Source organism: Strigops habroptila, chromosome 10, assembly GCF_004027225.2.
Source record: "Strigops habroptila isolate Jane chromosome 10, bStrHab1.2.pri, whole genome shotgun sequence".
Lineage (NCBI taxonomy): Eukaryota > Metazoa > Chordata > Aves > Psittaciformes > Psittacidae > Strigops > Strigops habroptila.
This window is the reverse complement of record NC_046359.1, coordinates 36350243-36378071: the sequence shown is the minus strand read 5'-3', so window position 1 is coordinate 36378071 and position 27829 is coordinate 36350243. Positions and strand designations below refer to the sequence as shown.

Here is a 27829-nt window from a genome sequence, read left to right as displayed (position 1 = left end):
GGGCTATCCGTGTTACCTCAGCCCTCTGCTAGCGCAAGCCACCGCCAAAGAGCAGGAGCGAGGGGCAGGACCTTCCCTCCAACCCCTCCGGGCGGGCACAGCCCCTCTGCTGTCTCAGAGCCGGGCTCAGCCGGCCGGGGTCCCGTCTCCGCCGGGAGGGAGGGGAGAGGGGAGGGTCCGGGCGCTGCTCTCCTCCCTCCGCGGCGGCGGGGCCGGGCCGGGCCGGTCCCTCCCCCGCCACATCGCCCTCCCGCCGGCGCTGCTGACGTGTCTGCTCCCTCCCCGCCGCCGGCGCCCGCCAACATGGCCGCAGCCGCGCCGCCGGACCGCCGGCTGCTGCTCGCCCTGCTGCTGCTCCTGCCCGCCGCCGCCGCCGGGCCCGGCCTGGGCCGCCGCTTCGCCGAGCGCAAGCGCTGCGCCGACCCCGAGTGCAGCAGTGAGTGGGGGCAGCGGGGCCGCGCCGCGGCCGGGGAGGGCTGAGTGGAGGGACCCCGGGGAGGGCGGAGACCCTGGCCCGGGGTGCCCGGCGGGGTGCGGGAGACCCCTGCCCGGTCCCCGGCGCTCGGCACGGCCCTCGCCGCAGGGAAGTTGTTACGGGAATAGATGCAAACGCCGCATGCCTCGTGGAGGCGCTTCCCAAAGCTCCCCCCGCACCCCACCCCGGCTTTGGCACGGAAATTGGGGAGAATCGGGGAAATGGAAACGCGCCTCGTCCCTCCCTCTCCTTCCGACCAAGTTTTCAGAGCCCCGCAGCTCCTTCGGGCTTTTTATTCTTCTTCCTGCAGAACCCTTTTGTAATAAACCCGCTCTGTGGGTGGTGGTTATGCGTTTCAGGGGTCATTTCAGGGCTGATTCTCTAGGACACCGATGTCATCTTTCAGCCCGTCTAGTTTAATATTAATAATTAGCTTCCTAATGCGTTTCTGCAATGTAATCCTCAAGTGCTTTGTCAAACGCTTGTCTTGATCAGTGAGTTTGCCTTATTTTTTAAATAACCTCTTGTTTCTTTTTAATGATCTCTTATTTTAGTTATACTTTAAGTTGTTATCTCTTAACCTCATCTGGAAAATAGGAGAACACTGTGTGGGGAGCTCTGGTTTTCTGCCAGTTAGCAAAAACCCTTTCTGCTAAATTGTTTTATTATCGTTGCTATTTTGGAAGTAATACTCTTCTTTTTCGTTTCCTTATGCAGTGTTAATGTGCCGAGGGAAGGCAATGCAGGATTTTAAAGGTCCAGATTGTCGCTTTGTAAATTTTAAGAAGGGAGAAGCGGTTTATGTGTATTACAAACTCATAGGAGAATCAACCGAGCTTTGGGCTGGAAGTGTAAGTACTGTAAAGCATTTGTTCTACTTACTCTTCTTGGTGCTTTCTGGTCATCTTTTTCCCTTCCTTTTGCCTTGTAGGGAAATGCTTAGGGCTTTGAACATAGCTAAATAGCATAATGAATGCCATTTTGTCTCGAGGCCCGTATGAAATAGGATGCGGTTTGATCAAACCTAAAGCATTAAGTGCTGTGGAAAATGGGCAATGCTAATGTGTGCTGAAAACTGTTAGAAAACTGCCTTTGTGCTGAACGCTTCCCATTGCAGCGCTGTAAGTGGTGGCCCATGAGCCTGCCTGGAAGCTGAGCTTCCCTACCCTTGTGTTTACCCATGACGTGGTCTCATCCTGCATGCTGTAATCCTGCTAAAGATTGTTCCATGTACATGTTTTAATCGTGCTTCTCTTCCTAATATCCAGCTACTGTCTACCCCTTTTTATCTGAGCTGCATGCAGAGTTGGGAAGAAAAAGCAGTGAAACTAAAAAGAATGAAGGAAAATTTGGGTTTAAAAAGGGCTGTCTCTCTTTCAGCTGTGTTATAGGAGCTTGCAGAGTTGTGGCCTTGTCTGAGTCGTTGTCGCCTTTGGGCAATCTGAGAGGGTGCTGCTAATGGGAAAAGAGGGTCCCCATCCTTGCAGTTATTTCATAGAAAACTCCTCTCTGCTTTCATGATAAGGAGCTTGTTTGCCTGACAGAAATAGAACTGAAATTCCCTGGAAGAATAGCAGGTTTTGTGGGTTTCCCTTGAAAATGCTCGCATCTGGAGGTTGCTTAGACCTAATCCCTGTCGCCTCCTCCTCATGCTTCCCTAACATACCTTTTTGTATTGGAATCATTTCTATCAACCTCCTTTCTTACTCTGGGCTTTTACAGGGGATAGACAATTGGCCATAACTGGGCTGCTCAAAGCCACACCAGGGTGTTGACTGTGGAACTAGTGGTTTAGTGAAAAGCAGGATGTATGACTTTCTCCAACCTGTTCAGGCTGGGTGTGGACAGCCAAGCTCTCAGCAGGAGCTGAATCCAATTAGAATGATACAGGAGAGAGCAGAAAACTGCAGCACGTGGTTAAAGAAGAATTTATAATTGTATCATGCTGGTAATTCCCTTCTGACATGAACTGTACCATAAATAATCTGGTTAATTAGCCAGTGCAGGTTTCCAGGGCTGCCAGTTCTTGAGACGCAGAGTAGCAGCACGGGCCAATTTTGCATCTTCTAACAAGGTGTAATAACAGGCTGCAAGATCAGACAGCAGCTTTCAGGTAATTACTGAGTTAATATTCACTTTAACTCTTCGCTGATAGGAAGCTCACACAACAGTTAGGTGTGTCTCCAAGTGAAAAGGATGTTTGCTTTGAGTTTAAAAAGTAAAAGCTGAAGTAGCAGGATTGCCAAACTCCATTTGTTTGTTGTTGGGTTTTAATTGTGTTACGCTGTTTTCTATGTTCTTTTTAGGGCAGTGATGACAGGCTGTTTCCTTTCAGTTGGTGGCTAGAATGTATTTCTTTTCTCCCTGGTTTGATTGACTGCTTCTGTGTTAATCATAATGCTGCAGCAACCAGCGTGCAAAGGCTGCAGCGAGGTCAGAGGTGCCTGGCCTTGCATGTGTGACCCTGTCCCTGACTTGCAGATAGCGCTGGGATCTCTCTCATGACTTCCCAGGCCTCATTCGGCTGGGCAGCTTGATTTATGCAGAGCAGGCGTGCCTGCCGTGAGCAGCCTTGGAGCTGGGGGAGGCTGCTGCTGGCTAATTCAAACCAGGTTACTGGTGAGGTCTGTGATCAAACAGATTCCAGTGGAAGGCACGTTACCTTCTGCCACAGCACTTTTGCGTTTGTGCATATCATTTGATGCCATGTATCTGCCCTACTAGTTTTTTCCTTTTCCCAAAGTTTTTAGGGGAAAGTATTAGGGCATAATGGAAAGTATGAGATCAAGGGATAACTGGTATTCTCATCTTCAGATGGGGGCAGAGGCTAGCGGAATGTGTGTATGAGAAATTTCTGCTACTGCAGCCTGGGGCTTATTTCAAACAAGCTGGAAATGCAGACTCTAATCCTGAAATTGATTTTGAGGAGCAATGAGAAATACAGTAGAATTTCTGACCTGAAGGGAGATGATCTTGATGAGAAAGGAGCCTTTTGCCAAGGCTGAAAGAATCTACAGCAGTTGGGTGCGGGATTTATTTGCCTTTGCTTTTCTAATTTACTCCACCCTTCTCAAGCCATTGTTGAGTATTTTATGATCCCAGCCTTGCACACTCCATTGCTCGTGGAACTCCCATTGAGCTCAGTGAGCATTTAGCATGTGAAAAAACCTCTGGAACCCAGCTATAATATCTATTCTATACATTATATGGCATGCAGTTTTTAGCAGAGCTGTCTAAACCTCATTAATAAAGCAAAGCCAAATGCTTGGTCAATATTCTGTGACCATTATTTAACAGTGATTTTATGTTATGAATTTCACGGATACTTCAGTTCTGGGAAAATACTTGATTTTTTTTTTCTCCCAGATTTAAGGTGAAGAACATTGGGTACTCTCATTGTCCAGTGCACTGTGTCCTGCTCTAAAATTAGTCTCCTCTTCAGCATCCCACTCACATTGCTTACACTGTCAAGTTGTGTTATGTAGACTAGCCTCCCATGCATTTCTCTTGCACTCTGCCCTCATCTTTAGCAGGGTCCAGAACTCCAAAACTACTTCAGATAATTCCAAGTAAAAACTGCTGCTTTTTAACAAAATGTTTCAGCAATTATGGCAGCCATAAGATAAAATAACAATCTTCTACAAAGGCCTGAGCTTTATTCCTTTAATTCAAGCTTGAGAAAACTGTATCTGGCCTCGCATTACAAGAAATGGACTTGGCTGCAGATTGTGGCTTTTTGGGGTAGTTTTTGTGTTCAAATCTTACACATGAGGTAATAAAAAGGAAGACAGGAAGGGTAAATTTAAGGGAAAATGGGAAGACAGATTATGTCTGGAGGATCTAGAGGATGAGGGCATTTTTTCCTATTGTTTCTGGTCTTCTTAACAAGTCCAGCTTTCAGCAAGGGTAGATCAACCCAACTCTTCTTTCACCAGTGTTCTGCAATTTGAGGTACCTGTGATGCCTGTGCTTTAGGGATGTGGGCTGTAAGCTTTAAAACCTTTGAACATCATCTTTCCCAGCTGTCTGTTTTCTGTCCCTGAGGTAGGTGGTGTGAGGGTCTGGCTCTTGGTGGTGGTTGGTGAATGTGCTCTTACCTGTGGGCACTGGTGGGGATGGGTGCTGTACGCACAGCTATGTGGTTCATCCACCCAGAGCATTTTAGCTGGGAACAGAGTGGAAATGAAGGATGCACTTTGTGTCTGCCTTATTTACTTGGCATTCATAATGCCTTTCCTCTCTCGTGTCTATAGAGAATGAAGAATGTTTCCTTTATGTGCACAATAAGGCATTTTTTTCCCTTACAAGAGAGGACTTGTAAGGAGAGGAGCAGATGAAATTTTGGGCATGCAGATCCCATATGGCTCATAAAGCACACAAGTGGCAAACTGGGGCACTGCAGAGGACTAGTATGGTCAGCAGCTTGGATTACACTAAATGAGTTTCAAATTGTGGTGCCTAATTATAATGGTAGTCACAGAGATTAGGCTGTAAGGAGACAACTTGGAATCTTTGGCTTTTGTTTGCAGAAAGATCATTTCAAACTGGAATAGAAGTTTGTAGAGAGAAACAGGCCAACGTAGAATAAAACTATAGTATACCCCACAAGGACAAGCTTTTGATTTGGCTAGTCTTGTTTAATTTCCCATTCCCAGCAATTCCCAATAATAACCCTGCAGGCATTATCTCTTTTCCAGAAGGCAATAGATTGATCTATTTATTTTCCCAGCTATGGAAGGTTGATATCTCAAGATTTGAATGAGAAATGGTTAAGAAAGGAAGCCCTTTAATGTATCAGTGCTTATTTTGCTTGCATAACAAAACCCCAAAAGTATTAATACACATTATCTACTGGATATCATTTTCCTCATTATTTTTTTTGTTATGCCATTGTACATCCAGAAACCTTCAGCCCTGTTTAACCTATTTCAGTGATACCAGTGCAAAAATGCATACATTTATGTATCCCTGATTGTCGTGACATGATTTTAATTTGCTCTTCAACTGAGTGCTCTTACCAAAGAAGTTCTCCAAGAAAATCAGCAATTCCTGAGGAAACGACAAACACTTTTATTTCCCTCCCTGGATATTTTGGTTGCCTAGGAAAGTCTGTACCTCTCTAGGTGTGTTCACCAGGCTCTAATTGCCTGGATTATCTGATCTGCATAGTGATAGCATTCTATCAATATTGGCTTCTTGTCAGAACTCTCAAGTGAGAGCATTACCCTGTAGATCTTACCTGGGGAGTGATAAGTGAGATTCTTGTCTTCCACCATTTTTGCCTTGGCTTAGCACGTTGACTTGCTTGAAAATAGCCATCTGTGGCTGATTTTTGTGTGTATTAGTCACCGAAGAGCAGCAGTGCATTCGCATAGGGAGGATATTTTCCACTCAGGTTGTAAAATAGAGGATTACCTCAGGTACAATTCTGCATTTTCCTAAAGATTTAAGATTTTTTTTCTTAAGCTACAAAGTGTGCCTATTTCAGGCTATAATATTATGCAGTCAAAGATCCTCATGCTTACTACTTGTGAAAATACTTGAGGCGTGTGTGGTGCCAGTGAGAGTGCTCAGCAGCAGTTAAAGCACATAAGCCTGAGTTCCTGGGCTTCACTCCCAGCTCCTAATAATCTGTTACAAGTTAGGCTTTAGAGAAACGAACAGTAAAACTCAGCAACCTCACAAGGGTGTTGTGAAATGTGAGTATAAAACCTCAATGAAAGCTCTTGCATAAACAGAGTATTGCTCATCTTTTTGTTCTATTCACTGGGTTAAACTTCATTTAGAAATAGTTGAGTTTGATGTGTTTGCTGCTGGTGGCTGTCATTAGGATTTTAACATAGTCACACGATGTTGAAAGATTCTTCACTGCTTTTTGTTTGCTTGTGTTTTGTTTTCTGGCAGGTTGGAAGCGATTTTGGATATTTTCCAAAGGATTTACTTGAAATAAATCATAATTATTCCAACGAGGAGCTAGAATTACCAACAGATGTAAGTCTTATTTGTTATTTTTTAATTGGGCTTCTTCCTGTTTCTTACCTTGGCATTTAATAAAATCTCTGAGGAGGAGAATGGGAATATGTCATCCATAGTTAACCTTTTGTTAGTAAGCAGCTACACATGTGCAGAGATCCCAGGGATGGGATGTTTGTGCAGCAGTGTATGTGTAAGCATCAGCCCAAAATGTGGGCATTGATCTTTCTTTCCTTGCATATTCTGGTTTTCTTCTAACACAATCTGCTTGGATTGAGCTCTAGAGATGCTGCTAGCTGGCTTGCACATAGGCTTTTTGGGATGTATTCAGGGTTGTTTCTTTACCCAAACTTTGGAAGTTTAAAGTACTATCAGAAACAAACAAAACCTGATACACTTAGCCCTTTGATTCTAGTCCTTCAACCTTTACACACATAAAAGGCTTTCGCACACTAATAGTAAATCCTGAGTTGTGTGAGTAAGGCCAGTTTGTGGATGCAGCTTCAGACCCTGATGAAATTGTGTTCAGTGGCTTGTGTTGCTGTTTAATTTTCAGAGCTTGTATGACAGGCAGCTCTTGCTTGGAGGACTTGGGCATTTGAGGAGAGACCAGCTAAAATAAACTGTAACAAACAAGCTTAACAATGTCTGGTTTCTTCTCCTCACTGGCACTTGGCAATAGACTTGCTCTTAATTCAGGATATATGTGATGAGTCAAATCCATTGCCTCTTTCCAGTTTGTTCCTTGGCAGGTCTTTGATGGGCCTAAGCCATAGCTTTTTGTTTAGTGTTTTAAGAGTCCTTGGGCAAAACTTCCACTGATTTCAAAGAGAGTTCTGGTGAAGGACTCCAGGGGTTAATTCTGCATGATGAATAGAACTTCCTTTGCTGCTGCATCTCTCTTACCCAACCAAATGGATTTGCTCTCCCCACTGTAATAAAGCAAATAATATTTGTGACTATATATTGGTTTTCATTTCAGGAAACAGACTTTGTTTGCTTTGATGGCGGAAGGGATGATTTTGATAATTACAACGTGGATGAGCTTTTGAAGTCATTGCAAGAGACGATAGCAAATGAAGAGGAAACTGAATCAAGTGATCCAGGGACAAAACCAGCTGAAGGAACTGAAAGGGATGGGGAGATGGATCAGGTTGATTCAGTAGAGTCCTTTGATGCTTTGGAGACAGACAATCTTGAGCTAAGCACAGAAGATGAAGAAGCTCCTTCTGTGACAGAGGAAGCAGACAGTTCTCTTACAGAAGGAACTGAAAACACTGGGGGAGACTCCAGTGTCAATAGTCATGAAGAAAACTCTCAGGGAGATCAAATTGCACACGAGCACTTGAAAGGAATGCTACATGGGAAACTAAAAGGGCTAGAAAGTGAAAATACCAAAAACACTAGTATTCCTCAGGGTGAAACCAGTCAACTTGACAAGGAGAGTGAAGATGTCAATGCCTACACGCTTTTAAACAGAGAGCTTTCTGTGAACTTGAAAACAAATTTTGGCTCAACTGCTGATGCTGTTGTATCAGATGATGAAGTGACTGGCCTTGTTACATCTCTGGAAGATGATTTTAATGAAGATTTGAGCATTAATGCTCATGATGCAGAGAAGGAACCAGACTTTGCAGATCAGTCTGATGAAATTCCTTTGCTGTCTTTTATGGCAGAGGAAGAAATTCCATCCCAGGTGGATTTAGGAGATTATGAAAATGACGATGTTGAGTCACAAAATCATGAACCTGATGAAGATGCAAAAGGTGCTACAGAGCTAAATAACCAAAGAGACAATGAGGAAGAACCTGATCCAGATGCATTTATTCATAAGGATGCCTTCAGTAAGAGCAAGAAGTTGGGTGACAGTATAATCATGGACAGGTCTGAATCCAAACAAACAGAGGAGAAACAGGATGAGGTGATGCTAATTAGTAAAAGAGAAGCACCAGCAAAAACTCAACCTGAGGATCTCTCCAAAGAACTCCATAGAAGGGAACCTGTAGGTACAGGTGATCTGGGTTCAAAAGAAAAACCAAACAAAACTGAGCAGTTTGAAGAGCAGCTCATGGTTGATGGAACTGAATCACGTACTGAAGAGCTGAAGGGTACAGCTGTGCCTGATCCTCATGTTTTGCCTAGTCCAGGAGATGATGTGGAGTCCAAATCGTTTGTTAAAAGCAACCAAGATGCGTTAAAACCACCTGTTGGTGATATCCACAGAAGTCCAGGAAGAGTGCTACTTGCTCAAACAGAGAGAGATGAGAAGAAGGTTGAAGATGACAACTTGGAAGAGGTCTTGGAAAGCGATTTAAAGCACAAAAAGTTATGGGAGAAAACAGAGGAGAAAGCAAGAGCTGAGAACAAGCCTTCTGTTGATGTTGCAGCTAAACCAGTGGAAGAGGTAAAAAATGCATCTCAAAGTGACGTAAGAGATACTGACCTCTTGAAAGAGCAACTGGAGCATGGGGTGCCTGCTGTGGAGAAAGAACTTCTAAGACATGAAGGAGATTTGAAACAAACAGAGAAGAGTGATCACGAAAATCAAAAATCCATCTCTCTTAACAAAGAACCTGAAATGAAAAGGAGAAACATGAAAGAAACCCCTGCAGGGGAGGGGGATGCAAGCCATAGAGGAGCTGTTGAGCAACCTAGGCCATGGGAAAATGAGACTGAGTATTCAGAGGCAGATGTGGAAGAAGAGCTTTCAAGAAACCCTGGCAAGACAACAGTGCTTGAAGAGAGCATTGAGAAACGTTCCCCTGAATCAAAATCAAAAAGTACTACACAGAATATTAATACAGAGAATCTTACTCAGCAAAGAACCGCTCGTACTGGGAGTGCAGATTCAGACACAAGTCTTGGCACAAATTTAGCTAAAGAAAGAACACTAAGATCAAAATTGCCATCTGAAGAGCCAGGTGCTGAAGATGACCCTGACCTGAAACAAGTAGTGGAAGAGCTATTAGAAGATGAGAATGCTGCAAGTGCAAAGTTGTCACAAGCAAGGGCTGCAAATGTACAGGGTAATAAGCTACATATTAAAAGTGCAAATCCTGAATTACAAGTGCCAAGCGAAGCTGTTTTGGGAACCACAAGCCCTGCTTATGAAACAGGGGAGGAAATGAACTCATTCTCTAAGGAGGCTGAAAAACATACCGGCATGCAAGATGCCAGCAAGACTGGGAAGGGAGAGGTTGACATACCAGGGAGTGAAGATGCTAAATTGGATGAGATGGAACATGTCATGGACAATGATGCCGATGAGTTTTATGAAGCTAAGGAACCATCAGCTGTGGAAGAATATGATTTCCAATCTCCTGACATAGAAGACAACAATGACTTTGACCATAGGAAATATCATCTCCCAGAGGACATTTCACAGAAAGACTCGGAAGAGATGCAGGATTCCGAGCACACAGTAAATGACCACCATCACTCTGTGCATTTCCACAGCCCTGCCGACAGCTCAGCAGCCCCCAATGACTCCATAACAGACTTCAGCGAGTCTGTGAAGCGGCTCACGATAATGAGAGATTTCCTTGATGAAAAGCGCATAACACGTCTACAGAAGTACCTTGGGCTCCAGCACGTGGTGAGGATAGAAGCCATGTTTCATGACATGAAGGTAGAGATGGAGCTGGCTCAGAAGGCAAGCCATAATAATGAAGATATAGAAAAAACTTTGGACCAGATACTTGAGTTTTCGGAAACGAGCATTATGGATTTTGTAGGAAAAGTTCTGGATTCCAGAGTGGCAGAAAATAAAGAGGAGGTGGTGAAAGAGATGGATTTGTATGACGAGGAGAGCGCACTGATGGATGATATTCAAGAATTAATATATTCTTTAAGGAGTAAATACTCGTCTGCTAGTGAGAGTGTCCCACTTGCATCTATTCCAGAACTGGAAGATGATCAGCTGCACGTCCAAGGTAGGATGTTAAACCGGTCAATAAACAGATGAAAGGGAGGTAAAACCCTATCCCAGACAACACTGTGTAACCCAGAGAAGCTTTAAGAAGAGGGTGAGGGAGACCTGAAAGAGACCCCGTGGAACCTGCTGGGAATGTGCTTATTTTCAGTGTGTATTTTTAGCATTGCGATGGGTGGCCCAGGGATAAATCCTGACAGAAAGTGTTGAGCTCAGCATGTCTCTGTTACTATGGGCCAGGCTCTGTGAAACTTAAGTAAATAGATATGGGTAGAAGGAGGCTTTCAGGTCACATCTGTACCTCCTCTCAGGAAATAGGGATTCACATATACTGATGTGCTATATTTTCTGGAAGGTGTAGAGCAGCCTTTTTTCCTCTGAACTAGCTAGCACCTAATTATGAAAGATTCAGTGATTAATGCAAACTTCGGGCACTAAATCCATGTACCTCAGATTTCAGGTGTCCCTATCATATTTTTGCCCATATTCATAAAAGGGTGTATAAGTACAAATACTGAACAAACAGGTCTTTTGATGGGGAAGAACCAGTGGTAGTCTGCTGCAGACTTGCTGGTTTTTCTAATTAATGTGCAGGGTGCTAAGATACACTCTTAGCGAGGCTCCTTTTCCAGTAGTAGATGTTAAGTACGTGATTCAAGATAAAGTCATGAAGGATGATGGTATTTCACTTTGCAATATTTCATTGCAAGGTCAGTGGTTGATACCTTGTGTAAATTCCATATAAGCATTTAATTAGATGTTGTTAAAGGTTGATTGGGAATACACTGGGAGCAATACACAAACTGAAGTGTTTATAAAGTGCCAGGAAAGCCTCGTCAAATGCAGTATTTCACTGGAGACAGCTGTGGGTAAGAAATACACATTTGCTCAGTCCTTAATTCATGTCTCCTTGTCTGTCGCAGATGGTGCAGAAGAGGCTGAACATGATGGAGTTTCCATCAGAAACCCAAATGCCATTGATGAGAGCAATCAGGAATTTCAGCAGCTTGAGGATAAGAGGCCAGAACAGCTTACTGAGGAGGAGGAGAGCGCTGTTAATGTTCCACCTGAGCATGAAGAGGCCAACTTCTCAGATAATAGAGAAGCTGAAGAAGGGAGTGATAGTGAAGGAGGATCACTGCTGCAAGATACTTCCTTTGGGTCAAATGATTCGGGACAGAGTGCCAGGGAAGATATCACTGCAGGTAACCTTTTGGAATTGGGTTATTTTGCTTCTGCTTTTAGGGAGGAGCCTGGTGGAATGGCCTTTAGACAAATACTAAGGTTTTTCACTAATGTTTTCATTGTACGTTGCTGTAATCCTGCTGGCTTTCACTGACCCGTGACAGTCCTCTAGTGGCAGTACTGTAGTGCTACCTCTCGTCTCAGCAGAGCAGTTCTTCTGCTGTTTCCACTATAGAAATGAGAACAGTTCTCTTGTAAGTGCCACAGTCTGAGCTGGAGCTGCTGCACTGTGTCTCAGGATGGTAGTGGATAAAGAGCAGAAATCCCTGGAAGCATACCACCAGCTCAGGTTTCCTCCTCCTTGCAGGCAGGCTGACAGTCTGTTAGGCTATAGAATCATGTGCTCTCCTCACTCATTTTAACCTGTGACACTGGGCTGTATTTCTAGGAAAGATGGAGTGTGGCTTCCCTCTATCAGTTCAGTAATTTCTAGCTGTTTGTGGGAGTAGGAGAAATGTTTGACTCTGTTTTGCTGACGCCTTCTCCCTCTGGAACAAGTGTGCCAACTCATCAGAATGCCAGGGAGGGAACTTAGTACCATCACCTTCCCCAGCTCTGTTTTGGCATGAAACTACCTTTGACTCCATTCTCAGTGCTAAACCCAGCTTTACTATTCTGCATTCACCTCTGATTATGCTTAATAAATGAGTCTTCACTGAGCATATAGAAGAACTTCAGGCGCATCTTGCTTAGCTTTTGTACACTACTCAGGTACTGTACTATCCCCATAGCCAAGTGCTTTTGATCAGCTTCTGAGGGAAGCTCTAGGTTGAATGCAGATATCTAATGAATTTTAAATGGCTGGTGGATTACTTACGTGGTTAAGCAGTCAGATGTCCTGCTGTATTTTAGCCCATCTTCCATGTTGTTGGATGCTCTTTGCCAGGAATTCCTGTCAGGACTGCTGGTAGTGCTGAGAAGACACAAGGTGGATGTTTGTAGAACTGCTGTTCCACAGTGTAACAACACGCTGGTTATTTTTACCTGCTAACTTGAAATCATTGCAACAGTAGCAGTGGGAGCAGGCAGGCTGCGGATCAGGGTAGAAGTAAAGACGGTTTAAAGCTTGTCCTGTACTAACAGTGCTGTGAACTTACTAGAAGACATAGGTTTATTGGTTAGGAATTGAGTGCTTTTCCGTTGTTGCTGATTTGCGGCTGAAGGAGCTCATTGTGCTCTGAGGCAGGCTCGGCGAAGCGATAGTGTATGTGTCCCTGTCTGCGGTATGTCTCCTAAAGCAGCCTGGGGAGCATCAAACACCCTTTCTAAGGATTTCTGCCTGTTTCTTCCCTGCCCTGGAGCACCGTCATTTGAAATCGCGCCTCAGAGACTGGGGGTGTGTGCAGAATCAGGCTGCCCTGTCAGCGACAGAACGGCTGACATGTGAGGTAACACATGTCCCTCTGTCCCCGCAGACACCGAGGAGGACGCCGGGCCGCCTGTGGGACGCGGGTCGGAGGCGGCGGCGGCCGCCTCAGAGGGAGCCGGGTTCGGAGCGGGCACCGCCGCCCGGGAGCTGCTGCGGCGGGTGAGTGGCGGCGGCGGCGGCTGCGCATGCGTGCGGCGCGCGGCGATGACGCGGGGCGGGGCGGTGTGTATGTGTGTGTGTGGGGTCACTCCGGGCTGACGTGTGACACTGGCGGCTGGCTCGCGCCGCCATGGAGCAGGTGCGCGGCGGGATGAGGTGCGGGGAGGGGGGGGGGGGGAGTTATGGCGCGCCGGCCGTTGGGAGCCGTTAACGGCCGTTGCGAACCGTTAACGGCCGCTGGGTCGGACGTGACGAGCGGCGGAAGCGCCCCGAGTGACACCCCCCCCACCTTGTTCCCTCCCCCCGAGGGAGACGGGCCGAGGCGGGAATAGCGCCGCCACAACGAAGGGTTCAGCCGTGCCCCGCTCCCTGGCCGCGATGTGGGGCGGTCCCGCGGGAGCGGAGGTGTCTGCCGGCGGGCTCACGGGCAGGGGCGGCTGCCTGCCCTCTGCCGCGCCCCGGGGTGCTTGGCAAAGCTCGCCCCTAGGGTGGGCTTTGCGGGGGGAGAAGTGTGTGTCCTCCTTTTACTGTCATGTTCTGTCCGCGGCGGCTGTCTGAGAGGCTCGTACGGTTTGTTTTGCGAGCGCTGTGTCTGTGACACAGTAAACCAAGGTGCTCGCACCTTCCCACGCGTTCGGTGCTCTCTGGCCCTCAGAGCCGTGTGACGAGGCACATAACGTATGACCCTGTGGCCAGGGTGGCAGCTGGGAAGAGATCCGAGCCGTTGTTACAACACCCTGATGTAAAGCTGCTTGTTTTCCCTATATTTTTCCATCCTGACAGCTTTATTTGGAAACGGATCACATAACTGCTAGTGCTGTGTGACACAAAATGTGTGTTTCGGCTTATTCTGGTGTAGCTGTTCCTTGCCAGCAGGTTGTTACTGTCAGGTGTCTTGCACATACTCAGACTTAAGAGCTGAAGCGCAGGCATCAAGCTGCTTTGTGGTTTCCTTCAGTTTCAGTTACCAGTTTACATTAAAAAGTGCCAGAAAGATCCAGGTGGTTCTCTGGTTTTAGGAAGGGGATAAAAGCCTTTGGCAAACTGCTTATTTTGCCTGAATATTTAACAAAAACGTACTCATAGTTGTCAATGCTGTTGGTTTTCAGCTGGTTGCTACCCTGCCTGAGGAAATTCGTCCTGGGCCTGATTTCCATGGACTTCCATGGGAGCCTATTATTATCACTGCCTTAGTGGGAATTGCCACGCTTGCTATAATTTTCTGGAGAACATGCCTTTCAGTGAGTATACTTCGTGCTCGCAAGCCTGCTGATATTACACTTGCTGAGTGGTCTTTTGTATGGTTCAACTGTTTCAGCATTACCGGGGTCGAAGCAATATGTAGTCTTTCATGGTTTAACTTCTACTGTTTAGAGCGTTAATGTGAACTAAATGCTGGGCTTGATAGCTAAAGTAAGTTGCAGCTTAAGAAGTGATTCCTCTAAGCTATTAATTGAGGATTACTTAGTAAGAGGCAGTTTCAAAGTATAGGGAGTATGATGTAAATGAAGGAGGCCGAGTTAAGGGTCATCGTATCTTTGAAATGAGAAGCCTTCCACGTGCTTGAGCCTATTGCTGACTATCTCCTACCTCCAAAACAAGCAGTTAATCCTCTCCCCTTCGTGTCGTCCAGCTTGCAGGCACTGCATTTAGAAACCTAAAACCTGATCTTACTTCTCGCTGGAGAGCCCCTTTCCCACTCTTTTCCTCACTCTGCATTTGTCCTCCCCTTTCCTACACAGATCATTTCCTGTGTGAGAAAAACACTATCACCAGCTCTCAAGCATAACAGTGCATCTCCCTGGGGTTCTGATAGATGAAAATCAAATAGGGCAGTTTATTTTACAGCTGGCCAGTTCAGTGGTGATATATTCTAGAAGTCTGTGGAATACTTTATCAAACAAATTAAAACTAAATACTGTCTGTAACAATATTAGTAGTTTTTTTCCTTGCTTAACTTTAATATTGAATACACCAGATCAGTTTCAAATGCAAAATAACATTAATAAAGCAACATAAAAAGAAAGCTTCTGAAACTCTTCTCTGAGGGTGTTGATTTCAAAATAGGCAACTGTCGTGAACTGGGGTGCAGGTGTGTTTTGTGTTTGCAAGTCCATGACTGGTTTATGCAAAATGGCTTCATAGTCTTTGTTGCAGATTGGATGTGGGCAGTTACTGCTACCCTTGTTGTGACAGTTACAGACATTTACCAGGGCTCTGAGACAGGGCATTAACCTAGAAGCTTTTATTAGAAAACAGCTTAAGCTTGTTCACAGTGTTATTCAACACTCTTGTTGGCAATGAGGGATGTGTTTTCCATATGCTGCTTTAACCTGTGTATAAGTAGTGACTTTTTTATGGCTAATTTTGGTTTTCTTCTTCTGTAGGTAAAGAGTAGAATATATCAAGGTAAGTTTCTCTGCTTTTCAGTGTACTTGATGCTTATGCATGTAAAAGTTTTGAAGTTTGTTTTAGATCACCAAGTACTCATTTTCACTCCCTTTCAAAGAGAATGCTCAGTCTAAGGTTACTGTGTAAGCTAGGCCAGTAGATACTGAATCTGAGGATTTCAGGTTTGCTTTTGATAATGCCTTTATTAGGAGAAACAATGCAGCTTGCACCTGCAAATTAAAGGACAAGGAAAAGCTCCACCTTGTTCAATGTAAATGTGATCCATATTGGTACGATGGTAGTAGAGCAGAGTTTGGTTTGGTCTTTTGACTAGAAGTGGATCTGACTTTGCTTGTTGCTTCTCACAAAAAGCATTAGCTAGCTTCCCTTGCCTTTTTGGATTGAGGGGAGCCTGAACCTGACTGCTGTGCAGTCGCAAAGAGACCTTCTAAATGCAGACCTAACTATGCAGATACTCCTGTGGCTAGCACATCCCTTCTTACAAGAGCATTTCTCCAGCTTCAAGTAGATAAAACTGAAATCTACTTCTTTTCCATTCAGTACACTTTCAAGAAGGATGATTACTGAAATTCATAGTTGAATACAAAATGAAAATATAGAAGAATTGTCTTCACATGAACTCTGCCACTTTCTTCCTCACAAACCATACTACTTATCAGTCATTCCTCTCTAGCTTAATTGTAGTTATACAGCAGTTTCCTTCCATATAATTAATGCAGAATTGGTGAGCTGGAGAAAGTCCATCTCAGATCTTCAAGGTGATTTCTATGCTGCAAAAGAATTATTGTCGTTGGAGGGCAAAAAGAGTTGGTATTGGTGGTGCAGAAATCACTTAGCAGCATGCTCCCAAAAAAGTGAGGAACATAGGTCTCATCCTCTTTCCTCTCCTCCACCCCCCCCCAAATATTCTTCTATATGATACTGTATAGACACCACTAAAGCTGAGGGCAAACGGATATTCTTAAAGCATGATAAAGATGATGTTATTTTTAAAATCTTTATCTAAAATAGAGGAATATTAACAGTGACAAAAATGCTTTAAAAGGTAGATTACATTTGGAGTCCCAAAGATAAAATCTACTATCCACTCTTCACTACAGTAGTAAAATTGGGAGACGAAGCTAATGCAGGGATTCCTGCCCCCCTTAAACCTCTGAGGACTGCCTAGTACCTCAGCAGATCCTTGTTGGCTCTTCTCCATAGAGGAGGAAGGGCTGGGGATCTTTTGGCCTAGGAGCCCTCATGTGGGAGGGGAAGGAGGAGCAGCAGTTGCCATTGCACCCTGTGGGATGCGGTTGGAACAACCAGTGCTTCCCGTTTGTGCTGCAGGATTTGCTGTGAGGCAATCGGGACTTGGGGTGTTCAAATACGGGGGTGGTTTAGGACTTGAAAAAGCACAGTTGGATGTTCTCTAAATTCGTTTACAATAAAGTAATTTAAGTATGTTAATGATTTTTATTGAATCCTAAGCGTTGGTTGAGAACTTGTTTAGGCTGAGAAACAAATGCATGCCTAGAGAACTGTTGCTCAGGCACAGCCCTTTTGAAGTCTCTTCGAAAGCGGTGCAGTTCCTTGAGGCTTAATGGTGCCATCTGCTAGCTGAGTCTCTTTTCTGTTCCCAGTAGGTCTTTCAGAGCTTTCATCCCATTATCTTTGCTGACCAAATGTGTGGTTTCAATAGAGCAAAAAGGGGGGGTTGTTAGGGAAGGTGTTGTGTCTCCCTGAGTGTCACAGCAGCAGTCTGAGACTGCTCTGACATCCTCGCTGCCAATTCTTCCCTTCAATATACCCCATCTGTGTACAGCCAGCACCCTACTCTGCTCCACTGTGTGTTCTGCGACCAGCTTCTGTGAAATGGATGCAAGAGCAGTGAGCTTTGTGTCACTCTTCAGTGCTTTACTGTCTTGTTTTCAATCCTAACTTGAATTGAAAGCTGGAGATGCTCAGGCTCCTGCAGAAGGGGCTGACAGCCATGGAATCGACACTATCCTGGTTTATGTTTTAGTTGTTACTAAAAAAATGTTCCCTAAAGTGGTAGTAATGGTAGCTCTGCTTTGCTTTTATTTCCCCCCACCCAGGATATAAAGTACAGTTACTGTAAGCTTTCTTTTTCTTCCTAGTGACTGAAAAGCAACTTGCTGAAAAGATTAAAAACCTTCTGCAAGAAAAAACAGAAATCTTACAAAAGATATCAGAATATGATGAAAAGGTATTGTTCTAGGTTATCATCCCTTGCTTTCTAATTTTCTGTTACTGGTTTCATGACACAGTCCCTGCAACAGTTAGTACATATTTCTTTTCTGTTCTTACTCAATATTATGTTGATGATCTCCTCAGTTCTGTTTGGTTGTTTCTCTGCCTAGATAAAGGAAGCAAAGGAATCTGTGAAAGTAGCCCAAGAACAAAAAGATGTTCTCTCCGATGAAACTGCAGGGCTTAAGGTAAGGAACACTTAACTGTCTGTGTGCCAAAAGCAAAAACATCAGTGAAAACATATCAGTAAAATCATCAGTAAAATAACTTGCTTTAGTTGCTCTTTTTATTTTCTCTTTTTATTAGGATACTGTGAAAGAACTGGAAGAAGCAAATCGTCAGTTAGATGACAAAGTAAAAAATCTGCACACATTGCTTGAAACGGAGAGAAAAAAGAATGAAAAGAAACAGAACAAGGTAAGAACAATCACGCTCATGTCTTGTATTGTCCTTAATTTGCCCTAAAAGCTGGTCACAACCTGATAACTAAACAGGTAGAGGTAAAGGAGACAAGATAAACCCCCTCAAAAGGAGAACTGAAATAAATATCAGGTTCATCCCAAGCTCAAAGGGGAGAATCAGTTGATTCTGTTGTTGTTGCATTGTTTGTTTGGGTTTTGTTAATTTTTGGGTTTGTGTTGCGTTTTTTGAGAGGGTGGTGGTGGTGGTTGGCTTTTGGTTTTTGTAAGATCTGGTGGACTTGCATGGTTACCTGCTTTCACACACAAATGGATATATTCAAGTCATGGGCTAGTCTAGTACTTCCTAGCTGGAGCCAGAAAGCTGCTTAACAATAGGAGCTGAAGGTTTCAGATTGGTAAGAGATGTTTAGGTGTTTTCTTGTACTTAGAGGAAGCACCTAGTTCTGTTGTAAGTGTGAAGCTCTCTAAGCTGTCCCTCATTCTTGTTGTGCAGAGGCATTTATGTCTTTTTTTTTCCCCTTCTTTTTAAAGCCTGATTTTCTGCCATTAATGATAAGCTTCAGTAGGTCCTTTGGTCTTGTTTTGATCAAAGGTTGTTGCTAATGACAGGAGCATGTGTTACTTTCATTCTAGACTGCGCAGGTGTACAGAGAGCTTTACCAGCCACAAACAGGCAGAGGCACAGGGGAAAGTTGGTTCTAATGTGCTGTATGTTTCTGTTCCTTCCCTTGCTGATAAGGCAGCGATATGTTGCTGCTAGTCTAACAGCTGCTTTAAATGGGGATTTGGTGGTGTTTTGACTTTCCATTTATTCTTCCAAATGACTCAGGCTAAGGCATGTACCAGAGTAATACAAAGTAATTTTCTTATATAGATCTCGGAAACTCAGAAGTCCCTGGAGAAACTACAAGAGGCTATCAGTGTACATTCTGTAGAGCTTTCAGAGGTAAGGCGTTATCTACACCCTCTCAACAGTCACAAGTTCTTGTACCAGGAAAATTCATATCTAGGGTGTAACAGAAAACACTAGCTTGGCAGATTCCAGTTTGTTTGTGCATATGTTCCTTTTCCCCATTTTATCAGGTAACACATAGCTCTTGCTCCATTGCAGTTTGACGTTGTCTTTTTGTTCCTTTTTGTGTCATATGTAGGTGCAGATAGCCCTTAATGAAGCTAAACTAAGTGAAGAAAAGGTGAAATCTGAGCTTCATCATGTGCAGGAAGAGAATGCCAGGCTGAAAAAGAGCAAGGAGCAAGTAAGTTATGCCCAGGCCAGGCAACTTTGTTCATCTTTTGAATGAAGTATTGGGGCTTTATTCCTGCTGTTCTTGAGTATAGCTTCAGCATGTCCCTCTTTTCTTAATTCCACATTTCATATTATCAAGATAAACCTCAAACCCCTTGTGGCTGCCTGCAGAGCTTTTTGTACAGGTGAGTCACAAGTCTTTAGCATGAAGGCATTGCCAGTTCCAATGATTCAGGCTTTGTCAGCAACTTCACAGAAATTCTGTGGTCAGGAGATGGCTACTTGGGATCAGGACTGAAAGAAGTTGTGGTAAAAGATTGCCAAAAAGCAATTCCGAAGCTAAGCTAAACAGGGGAGGCCTTTAGACCTGAAATGTCATCACAGTTCTTTTACATATAATTGTAAATATCTGTCTACTTTCTTTCTCTGTATGAGAACTAAATGGCCTTTTAAAGAATGTAGTTTGATTACCTCTGGACTGCAACTGAGTCTTCATATCTTTGAAGTGTGGGAGCACTTTGGTTCTGATGTTGGGATGTTAGCTGAGAAAACATAAGATTTGTAAAATCCCCTAATAATATAAACTGCAGAAAGATTTTGAGCATCCAGTTCTACCAATGGGCTAGTGATGAGTGTGCAAACTGAAGTTTACCCTTTTTCTGTCACCTGTGGTGGTCAGTTGTCAGCAGAGCTGGCAGTGAAATAGACTTTAATTACATACACCCTGTGCTAAAAATAAAACAAGTAATCGTCTTGCCTTGGTGCTTCATACAGCTGCTAAAAGAAGCTGAAGGTTGGAGTGAGAGGCATACTGAGCTCAGTGAGCAGATCAAACTGTATCAGAAGTCTCAGAAGGACATAGAAGAAGCACTTGCCTACAAGGAAAATGAAATTGAAGTAGGTTCTTTATAACACGCTTGCTTTAAATATTACACATCATAAAATACTTGGAAATACTTAACAAAACACAGTGATTCTTTTTCAGTGAACCTTTGTTTTCATTACTAGGTTTTAACTAACTGCATTATGCAGCTGAAGCAGCTCGACACGGATTCAGCATCTGAAGGCAAGAAGGATGATGAAGGGCATGAATGGAGCACAGGAGAGGACCTGGCCAATGGAGAGCTGCCAGGTACAGTCACTCTACCTCCTGGCTGATATGCCCAGTGCCTAAAGCGTATGCAGTGGTATGTTCATGTCATGTCATACAGGGAACAAGGGGAATCCATCTGTGTTGCTGCCTGTGGGTTAAGAGACTGCCAGCTTCAACCCTCAAACACAAAGTATCTCCTAACTGAAGGCAGAAACTGTTACAAAGGCCAATAGCTGCTTTTAGATTACCTTTCAGGTACATTGTATGTGTCATGACACAGTTGTAAAGATGGCATATAAAGATTAGTAACTAAGAGCATTCTGAAAGCTAAGAATCTCAGCTTTGGTGTTACACTAGATTTATCTTTAATGTGACTTGTTAATGAGTGTTGTGCTTACCTCCAGATAGATAACTAAAATAATCACATCTTTGAAATCTGAAAGACCAAACTAGGTGTTTTCAAAACTACTGGCACCCCAGTGCTGACAGTTTGTTGTTCCTGATGTTGCACATGGTGCTACATCTCTGGTTTTGAAGTCCTTTTGTTCCACACCCCCCTTTTAATTTTAATAACCATATGGTATATGTGGGCTGCAAATTCCCACATTTTTATTGTTAGATACTATGTCCAGTAGCAGATACTGCATCCAAACTAATATTAGTGTAGTGCCTGGAAGTAGTGACAAGAAAGAATCTTCTGAATACCTTTTGGAGTAAATCTAATAGTTCTGTTGTGGTGGTTGTGGAATTGCTACTGTGCATTGTTCCCCCTGGTTTTTGGTTTGGTTTGGTTTTTTTTACCATGTAAGGTAACCCAGACTAAAATGTAGGGAGTGTTATATTTAACAGCTATAGAGTCCAGGGAATTGGGGTTAAGAAACACCTCTTTCCTCTTCTAGATAACGAGAGTGAGAAGATGAAGACTCAGATTAAGCAGATGATGGATGTCTCCAGGGTATGCTGCACAAGATATCTCATAGAATCATAGAATGGTTTGGGTTGGAAAGGACCTTGAGATGATCTCATTCCAACCCCCTGCCATGGGCAGGCACACCTCACACTAGACCATGTCACCCAAGGCTGTGTCCAGCCTGGTCTTGAACACTGCCAGGAATGGAGCATTCACCACTTCTTTGGGCACCCTGTGCCAGTGCCTCAGCACCCTCACAGTAAAGAACTTATTCCTTATATCCAACCTGAACTTCCTCTGTTTCAGTTTGAACCCATCACCCATTGTCCTATCACTACAGTCCCTGATGAAGAGTCCCTCCCCAGCATCCTTATAGGCCCCCTTCAGATACTGGAAGCTGCTGTGAGGTCTCCACGCAGCTTCTCTTGTCCAGGCTGAACAGCCCCAATGTTCTCAGCCTGTCTTCATACGGGAGGTGCTCCAGCCCCTGGTCATCCTCGTGGCCTCCTCTGGACTTGCTCCAACAGTTCCATGTCCTTCTTATGTTGAGGACACCAGAACTGCTCCAAGTTGGGGTCTCACAAGAGCAGAGTGTTATCTAATAAATGCAGCTACATTACTGCAATGCCTAAGATGATAACTTTCTGCTCCTCTTTTCAGGTAAAAACTATGTTATCCATAGTTGAAGAAGACAGAAATCTTCTGCAATCCAAACTGAGTGATGAAGTAACAGCAAGACATGAGCTGGAAGGTAGGCTTAGCAAAAGTGTTGTTTAAGATGAAACGCTGTTTGTGGTTTAAAAAGAAATGGAGCATTTGTGGGGCATAATGGTTCTCATTGCAACTTCCTTCAACTTCCTCACTTACCTTTGCTTCTCCCACAGAGCAAATAAAAAAATTAGAACATGACTCCTGTTCACTCCAGTCGGCCAAAACTCGGCTAGAAAATGAATGCAAAACACTACAGCAGAAAGTGGAGATTCTTGGGGAGCTTTACCAGCAGAAGGAGATGGCACTCCAAAAGTAAGCCTTTGAGTACTGTTCCTCAACAGAGCGTGTTATATCATAGGCACTATCTAAATGCTCTTTGCTCAGAATGATCAAGTTACTTGAAGTGGTGTTTGGAATGAAAGGTGATGGCTACTGTTTCAGTATGGTTGAAGCTAGTACCCCTTCTTTGTGTTTTCCACTGTTCCACACAATATTGCCTTCTACTGTTAAAAACAAACAACCTTTGGAGAGGAGAGACGTGTGGCTTGAAAATTCTGTGGTTTGTCCAGAAATGACAAGAAGAAGAGTGGCCATTGAAATTTGTTTCAGTTACTCTGACCTCAGCTCAGTGAGTCGAACTCTCATCCTGTAGGAGACTCAGTATTTTAGCTGTGGGAGCTTTGTGCATTCTTAAAGGGATAAATGAAGGCTGAGTTTGTGGTGCAGCTGAGATGAGTGAGTTGCTAGCAGTGAATTAGTTGTGTATCTATGTTCATTCCTTGTTCATTTATTTACTTACTGAAATGCCTGTTCATACCATCTCAACTTTGGGGGGAAAATTTGAGATAGGATTCAGGGACGTTTTCAGCTGAATTCTGTAGGAAGGCTGAAATTGTGGTGGGAGAAGCAACTGGAAGTTCTAGGGTTCAGGTATGTAGGTTGGGGGAAGTTGGAACAAGCTAAAGAACCTCAGCAGTGAAACTTCTGACCTCATAGCTTCAGGATCCAGGTGTAGTAAACACATAGTGGAGAGGCAAAGGGTAGCCCACCTTTCATGGAAAACTTCCTTTTGACCTCTCTGAAGAGGTTTTATAACTTCCAAAACTTTTAGGAAGTTACACTGCCTGTTACTACTTCTTGGCTAGAATGATTCTATGTATGCTCATGTAGACAAGGAATGGTTATTAGCAATAGTTAACTTCCTGCCAGTTTAATGGTTCCAGTTCTGTGGGATAGCTCTTGTATGTTAGGATCATATTAAGAACCTTTTAAATACTTCCAGAAACATGAAAAATGAAAAAGTTAGTGAACCATGAGGTTATAAACAGACTGTGGAAATGTGTCATGGAATAAATTGGCACAGAGAAAACTTAGAAAGAAGCTTCTTTCCACATGGTTGAATGTGTTTATCACCTGGGTCCTGATTTTCTCCTTTTCCACTGCACATTCGTTTCTTCATTTCCCTTGGTTTATGTTAGTTCTGTGTATTTCCTTGTTTGTACCTTGGTAAATCTGTAGAATTGGGATTGAAAAGAGACAAACTGTCTGCAATTGTTAGATTCTGACAAAACTTAGATGCTGACAGAACTTTCCAGTCCTTAATTTTCAGGTTTTATACACAAAGGGTTTGGCTGGTGGTTTCAGAAAACAGTATTTCTGTCTCTTAAAAAAACCTCAAACCTGCTTTATTCTCTCTCTGTAGTCTCACCCATTTTTATAGATTCTGCTTTATCACTGTTGTTAGCAGGGGAATACTTTGATTTTGAGATGTCGTAGATGTAGGATGGTGGAATAGATGGTGTTTTGTTTTGGTTTTCCATGCAGAAAACTAACTCAGGAAGAGTATGAGCGTCAGGAGAAGGAGCAGAAGTTGTCTGCTGCAGATGAAAAAGCCGTGCTGGCCATCGAGGAAGTGAAAGTTTACAAGTAACTTCAGTTTCTAAAGACTCTTGTTTTCCTTTATTTCAGCTGTGGAAGAAAATTCATTTAAAGCTTTCTCCTTCCCCTCTTTTTCCCTTTGTACAGGCAAAGGATCCAAGATATGGAAGAAGAATTGCAAAAAACAGAGAGATCTTACAAAAACCAGGTAAACTTCTCGCTTGCTGGTTATTGTGTCACCTTTTACTGCCTCGTTCCAATACTCTGTAGTGAGTTAATGGAAATACTAGGAGTTGGATGAAATAAACCAAACCACTTCTTATCTTCTCAGATTGCTGCTCATGAGAAAAAGGCACATGACAATTGGGTAAGAACATTCTTCCTTTCCCAGCCCAAACAGTTTGTATGTGATTCCAGGTTGATGCAGTTAATGCAGTTGGCAAAATTTTCCCTAACAGCTTATTGCCCGCTCTGCTGAGAGAGCTCTGGCTGAAGAAAAGAGGGAAGCTGCCAACCTGAGGCAAAAGTAAGTACAGTACAGACCATTGGTACTGCTCTTTGAACATGCTGCCTGTTGCTTGAGAGAGAAGGAGCTCAAACAGTGTGAGGTGCTCAGGCAGCCTGCTTGCTCAGAGTGTGTAATGCATCTTCGAGTCACTACTTTTAAAGCTTAAAGTAAGATTTCTTGGTGAAAGCTGTAACATTTTACAGTGCCGTTTGCCTTGTTACATTATAACGAATGTACCTGGTGTATTTTTTGAGTAATAAACACTTTGTGTTTTTAAATCAGATTAATAGAGGTAAACCAAAAAATCGTCATGCTTCAAAGACCATTAATTGTAAAGCCAACTCCGGGCAGACCCGACCGCCAGGTCCCACCACGGCGAGGTAAATGCTGCTTTTTCTCCCAAAACTTTGGTCTTTGAGCCAGAATATCCTAAAACAATAGGGCTATGATGTATTGTAGGAAAGTAAATCAAGTTGTTTTAATTCTTTGGCATAGGGCCCTTAAGCAGAGATGGCTCTTTTGGCCCATCACCTGTGAGCGGAGGAAATCCGTCCCCCACACAGATGATTGAAGTTCCTGCCCGGCCGCTTTCTGCTCCTCGCAGGGAAGGCTCCAGAGGTGAATTTGGTAAGCAGTGAGGCTTCCCTGCTGTGATAGCTGTCTTTTGTGCTACAGACCCAGGAAAAGTAGAAACACCTCAGGTATATATTGATTAGGTTCTTGTTTCCCTTAAGGTACAGTGGTAGATGGCCCCCCTCCTCCACGAAGGCCACCAGAGTTAGCGGGAAGGATGTCTGTTCCGGGTAAGTTACATGGGACTTGCAAACAACTGCAACTTATTCACTAGTCTTTCACTTTAGAAATGTAAATTGAAAGCCATGTTCCTTACCCCAAGTGTGGCAGGACATGCATTTGTGTGTCTCTTTGCAGACCTTGGGCCTGCTGTAGCATCCCTCATCAGTAGTGGGCCAAGAACCTCTTCCCCTTCCTCAGCAATGGATGGAGTGGTAAGCTGAAAAAACCCTGACCTTCAGGAAGTGTTTCTAAGACATGATTTGCTGTACTTCCTGCTGCTTCTTTAACTGTATCATGTTCTGTCTTGTCTATACCCTGTCACTATCCTTATTTGCTGTCCAAAAAACCCAAAAAGCAACCCTCTCCCAAAGAGTCTGAAGCCCCCTGGGCAGCTGCTGATTCACCTTCATCTCTTGAACCAGTTACAGTGAGTATTCAGAGGCTGCACATGGCATTACTCTGCTTTGATGGAGAGGAATAACAGGCTTGGTGTTCTGAACTGCTAAATAACAGAATGCTCTGCAAAACTAACCCAGGGCTTATCCATCTGTCTCAAAAGGTTTCTCTAACGATGAACAGTTGCTGTCTGGTTTTTATGGAATTGAGATGTTTCTTGTTAAGGACTGCAGGCAAAACACTGTGGAGTGACTACAACAATAATCCTAAGAAGCTGACTTAACTGTGGTATTTAAGCACAATTCCATATGTAATTCCAGGTGCCAGGCCCTTTTCCAAAGGGGTGTCCACTGAGGACACTTCAGAAGGGATCAAACTTTTCTTTAGGACAGCTTTAGCTAAAGAAAACCTGTCATCTCAGAGGGTATGCTAGGCACTCACTCCTAGGTAGTGCAAGCAGTGCTCTGGGTGAAGGGACAATGGTGGTGCAGTAACTTTCCCTGTTTAATGTGTTTGGGGATGTGTGTTTGGTTTTCTTCTTTTCCTCTCTTCCACCTTTGGGCAAGTGGTCGTGGTGTTCAGTGGTGTCCATGCTTCTCTGATGCAGTGAGTAACGCACTCAAGTGTAACCTCATCTCGCACAGGCTAATGCCAGTCCCAAAGGCCCACCTTCTTTCCCTGCGACACCTATCATGACCTCGCCAGTGATGGGACCTCCACCTCCACCGCCTGTTCGCTATGGACCGCCACCGGCTCCTCTCCGTGGGCATTTTGGGCCTCGTCCTCTCCCTGTGCCCTTAGGTATTGTCATATTGCTGTGTGCTGAAACTCAAACCCACTGTGCTTCTCGGAAGCCTCCCGCAGAGCTGAGACCTGCCATCCTCATGCTTTGTGGGGTCTGCTGCCTTGCCCAGAAAGCTGGGACAAGTGGGCTTTTCCAGGCTTCTTAGTGCCGAGGTATTCCTTGTTGAGTCTAAAATGGAAACAGCAGCCAAAAGTCGCTGGGATAAAATTCATGGCCTGTGAAGTCTGCATGTGACAGTGACCCACCCCAGAGCTGCTCTGGAAAATGAAGGAATGAGGAGTGAGGCTGGAGCATCAGTGCTTAGGTTAAAGCAAGCTTTAATTTAACTCCATGTTTTCCTTCCCTTCCAGTTCGTGGTGCTCCCTTGCCACCTCCAGCTGCGAGAGATTTCTTACCCGGCCCACCCTTAGGGATGAGAGATCTGCCTCCTGGCCCACTCCCACCACCTCCAGACCCCAGGGGCTACGGACGTGGGCAACCTCCTTTTCGACCCCTAGGTCCTCCTGGCCCCAGAGATTACCCTCCAGGCCCACGGCTCCCCCCGCCTGGTTCCAGAGACTATGCACCTTCTCCCAGCAGAGACTTGCCTCCCTCGGGAGCCAGGGACTGCCCCGCAGCCCCACCAGCACCTGCAGCCCCAAAGGACTACGCACAGCCTCCAGCGCAGAAGCCCTGACGCAGCGCCCGGGCAGCAGCTCAGCACAATGGGACTCGAGCGCACTTCCTGCGGTCAGGATTTTAGGAAATGGCTCTCTGGTTGAGGCCATTTGTCTCATTTCAGTATATTTTGGCTTTGGCAGGATTAATTTTTATCCAATTGCTACAGACATGTGCATTTATGATCACCTTAAACTCATCCATCCTCTTGGGCTGCAAGAACCTTTTTGTGATGGACTTGAACCTCCTCTAAACGTGCAATAGAAAGGAAGTACCTGTGTGGCTAGTTTTAATTAAATGTAGCCTCTGTAACCAGTTGGTGAATGAACTAATTCCGTGACAAAATGTAAAACGAATCATTTCCTGTGGAAATAATTTTTTAAGTAAAATGCTCTCCTACCTGCCTTCTCCACCACATCATTGAGCTGCAGTTGTTGTAGGCCAGGGGTTTACATCAGGACTGGGAGGTCGTGTTGGGGTGGGTTTTTTTCAGAGGAAAAAGATGCCTGGTCTGAGATCAGAAGCACAAATGACACTGTGTGCAAAGGAAAGTCATAATAAAAAGCAAAATTCCTTTTGCTAAATCCTAAA

At 44.2% G+C, this 27829-nt stretch overlaps 1 protein-coding gene across 2 annotated transcripts; it reads left to right on the top strand.

The window, feature by feature from the left end:
- Window positions 1-257: 257 nt before the first annotated feature.
- On the top strand, window positions 258-27829 carry MIA3 (MIA SH3 domain ER export factor 3). Of its 2 annotated transcripts, XM_030500224.1 has the most exons (29): window positions 258-436; window positions 1193-1326; window positions 6380-6466; window positions 7431-10380; window positions 11303-11584; window positions 13040-13152; window positions 14262-14393; window positions 15540-15561; window positions 17685-17773; window positions 17928-18005; window positions 18124-18234; window positions 19114-19185; window positions 19391-19495; window positions 20260-20382; window positions 20494-20617; window positions 21478-21533; window positions 22149-22239; window positions 22373-22511; window positions 24024-24125; window positions 24225-24285; window positions 24409-24444; window positions 24536-24603; window positions 24868-24965; window positions 25081-25212; window positions 25320-25388; window positions 25516-25592; window positions 25736-25807; window positions 26421-26577; window positions 26932-27829. In XM_030500224.1, the coding sequence occupies exons 1-29, from the start codon at window positions 304-306 to the stop codon at window positions 27255-27257; spliced, it is 6039 nt and encodes a 2012-aa protein (XP_030356084.1). In that variant the 5' UTR covers window positions 258-303; the 3' UTR covers window positions 27258-27829. The 2 variants fall into 2 exon arrangements, with proteins under 2 accessions (XP_030356084.1, XP_030356085.1); XM_030500225.1 differs by lacking the exon at window positions 25736-25807.

Bases quoted from the DNA above. Each gene is read 5' to 3' on its own strand.
- MIA3 (XM_030500224.1), top strand. From the start codon at position 304: ATGGCCGCAGCCGCGCCGCCGGACCGCCGGCTGCTGCTCGCCCTGCTG. The intron at 10,381-11,302 runs GTAGGATGTTAA...TGTCTGTCGCAG, and splicing joins TGATCAGCTGCACGTCCAAG to ATGGTGCAGAAGAGGCTGAA. The intron at 15,562-17,684 runs GTAAGTTTCTCT...TTTTCTTCCTAG, and splicing joins AAAGAGTAGAATATATCAAG to TGACTGAAAAGCAACTTGCT.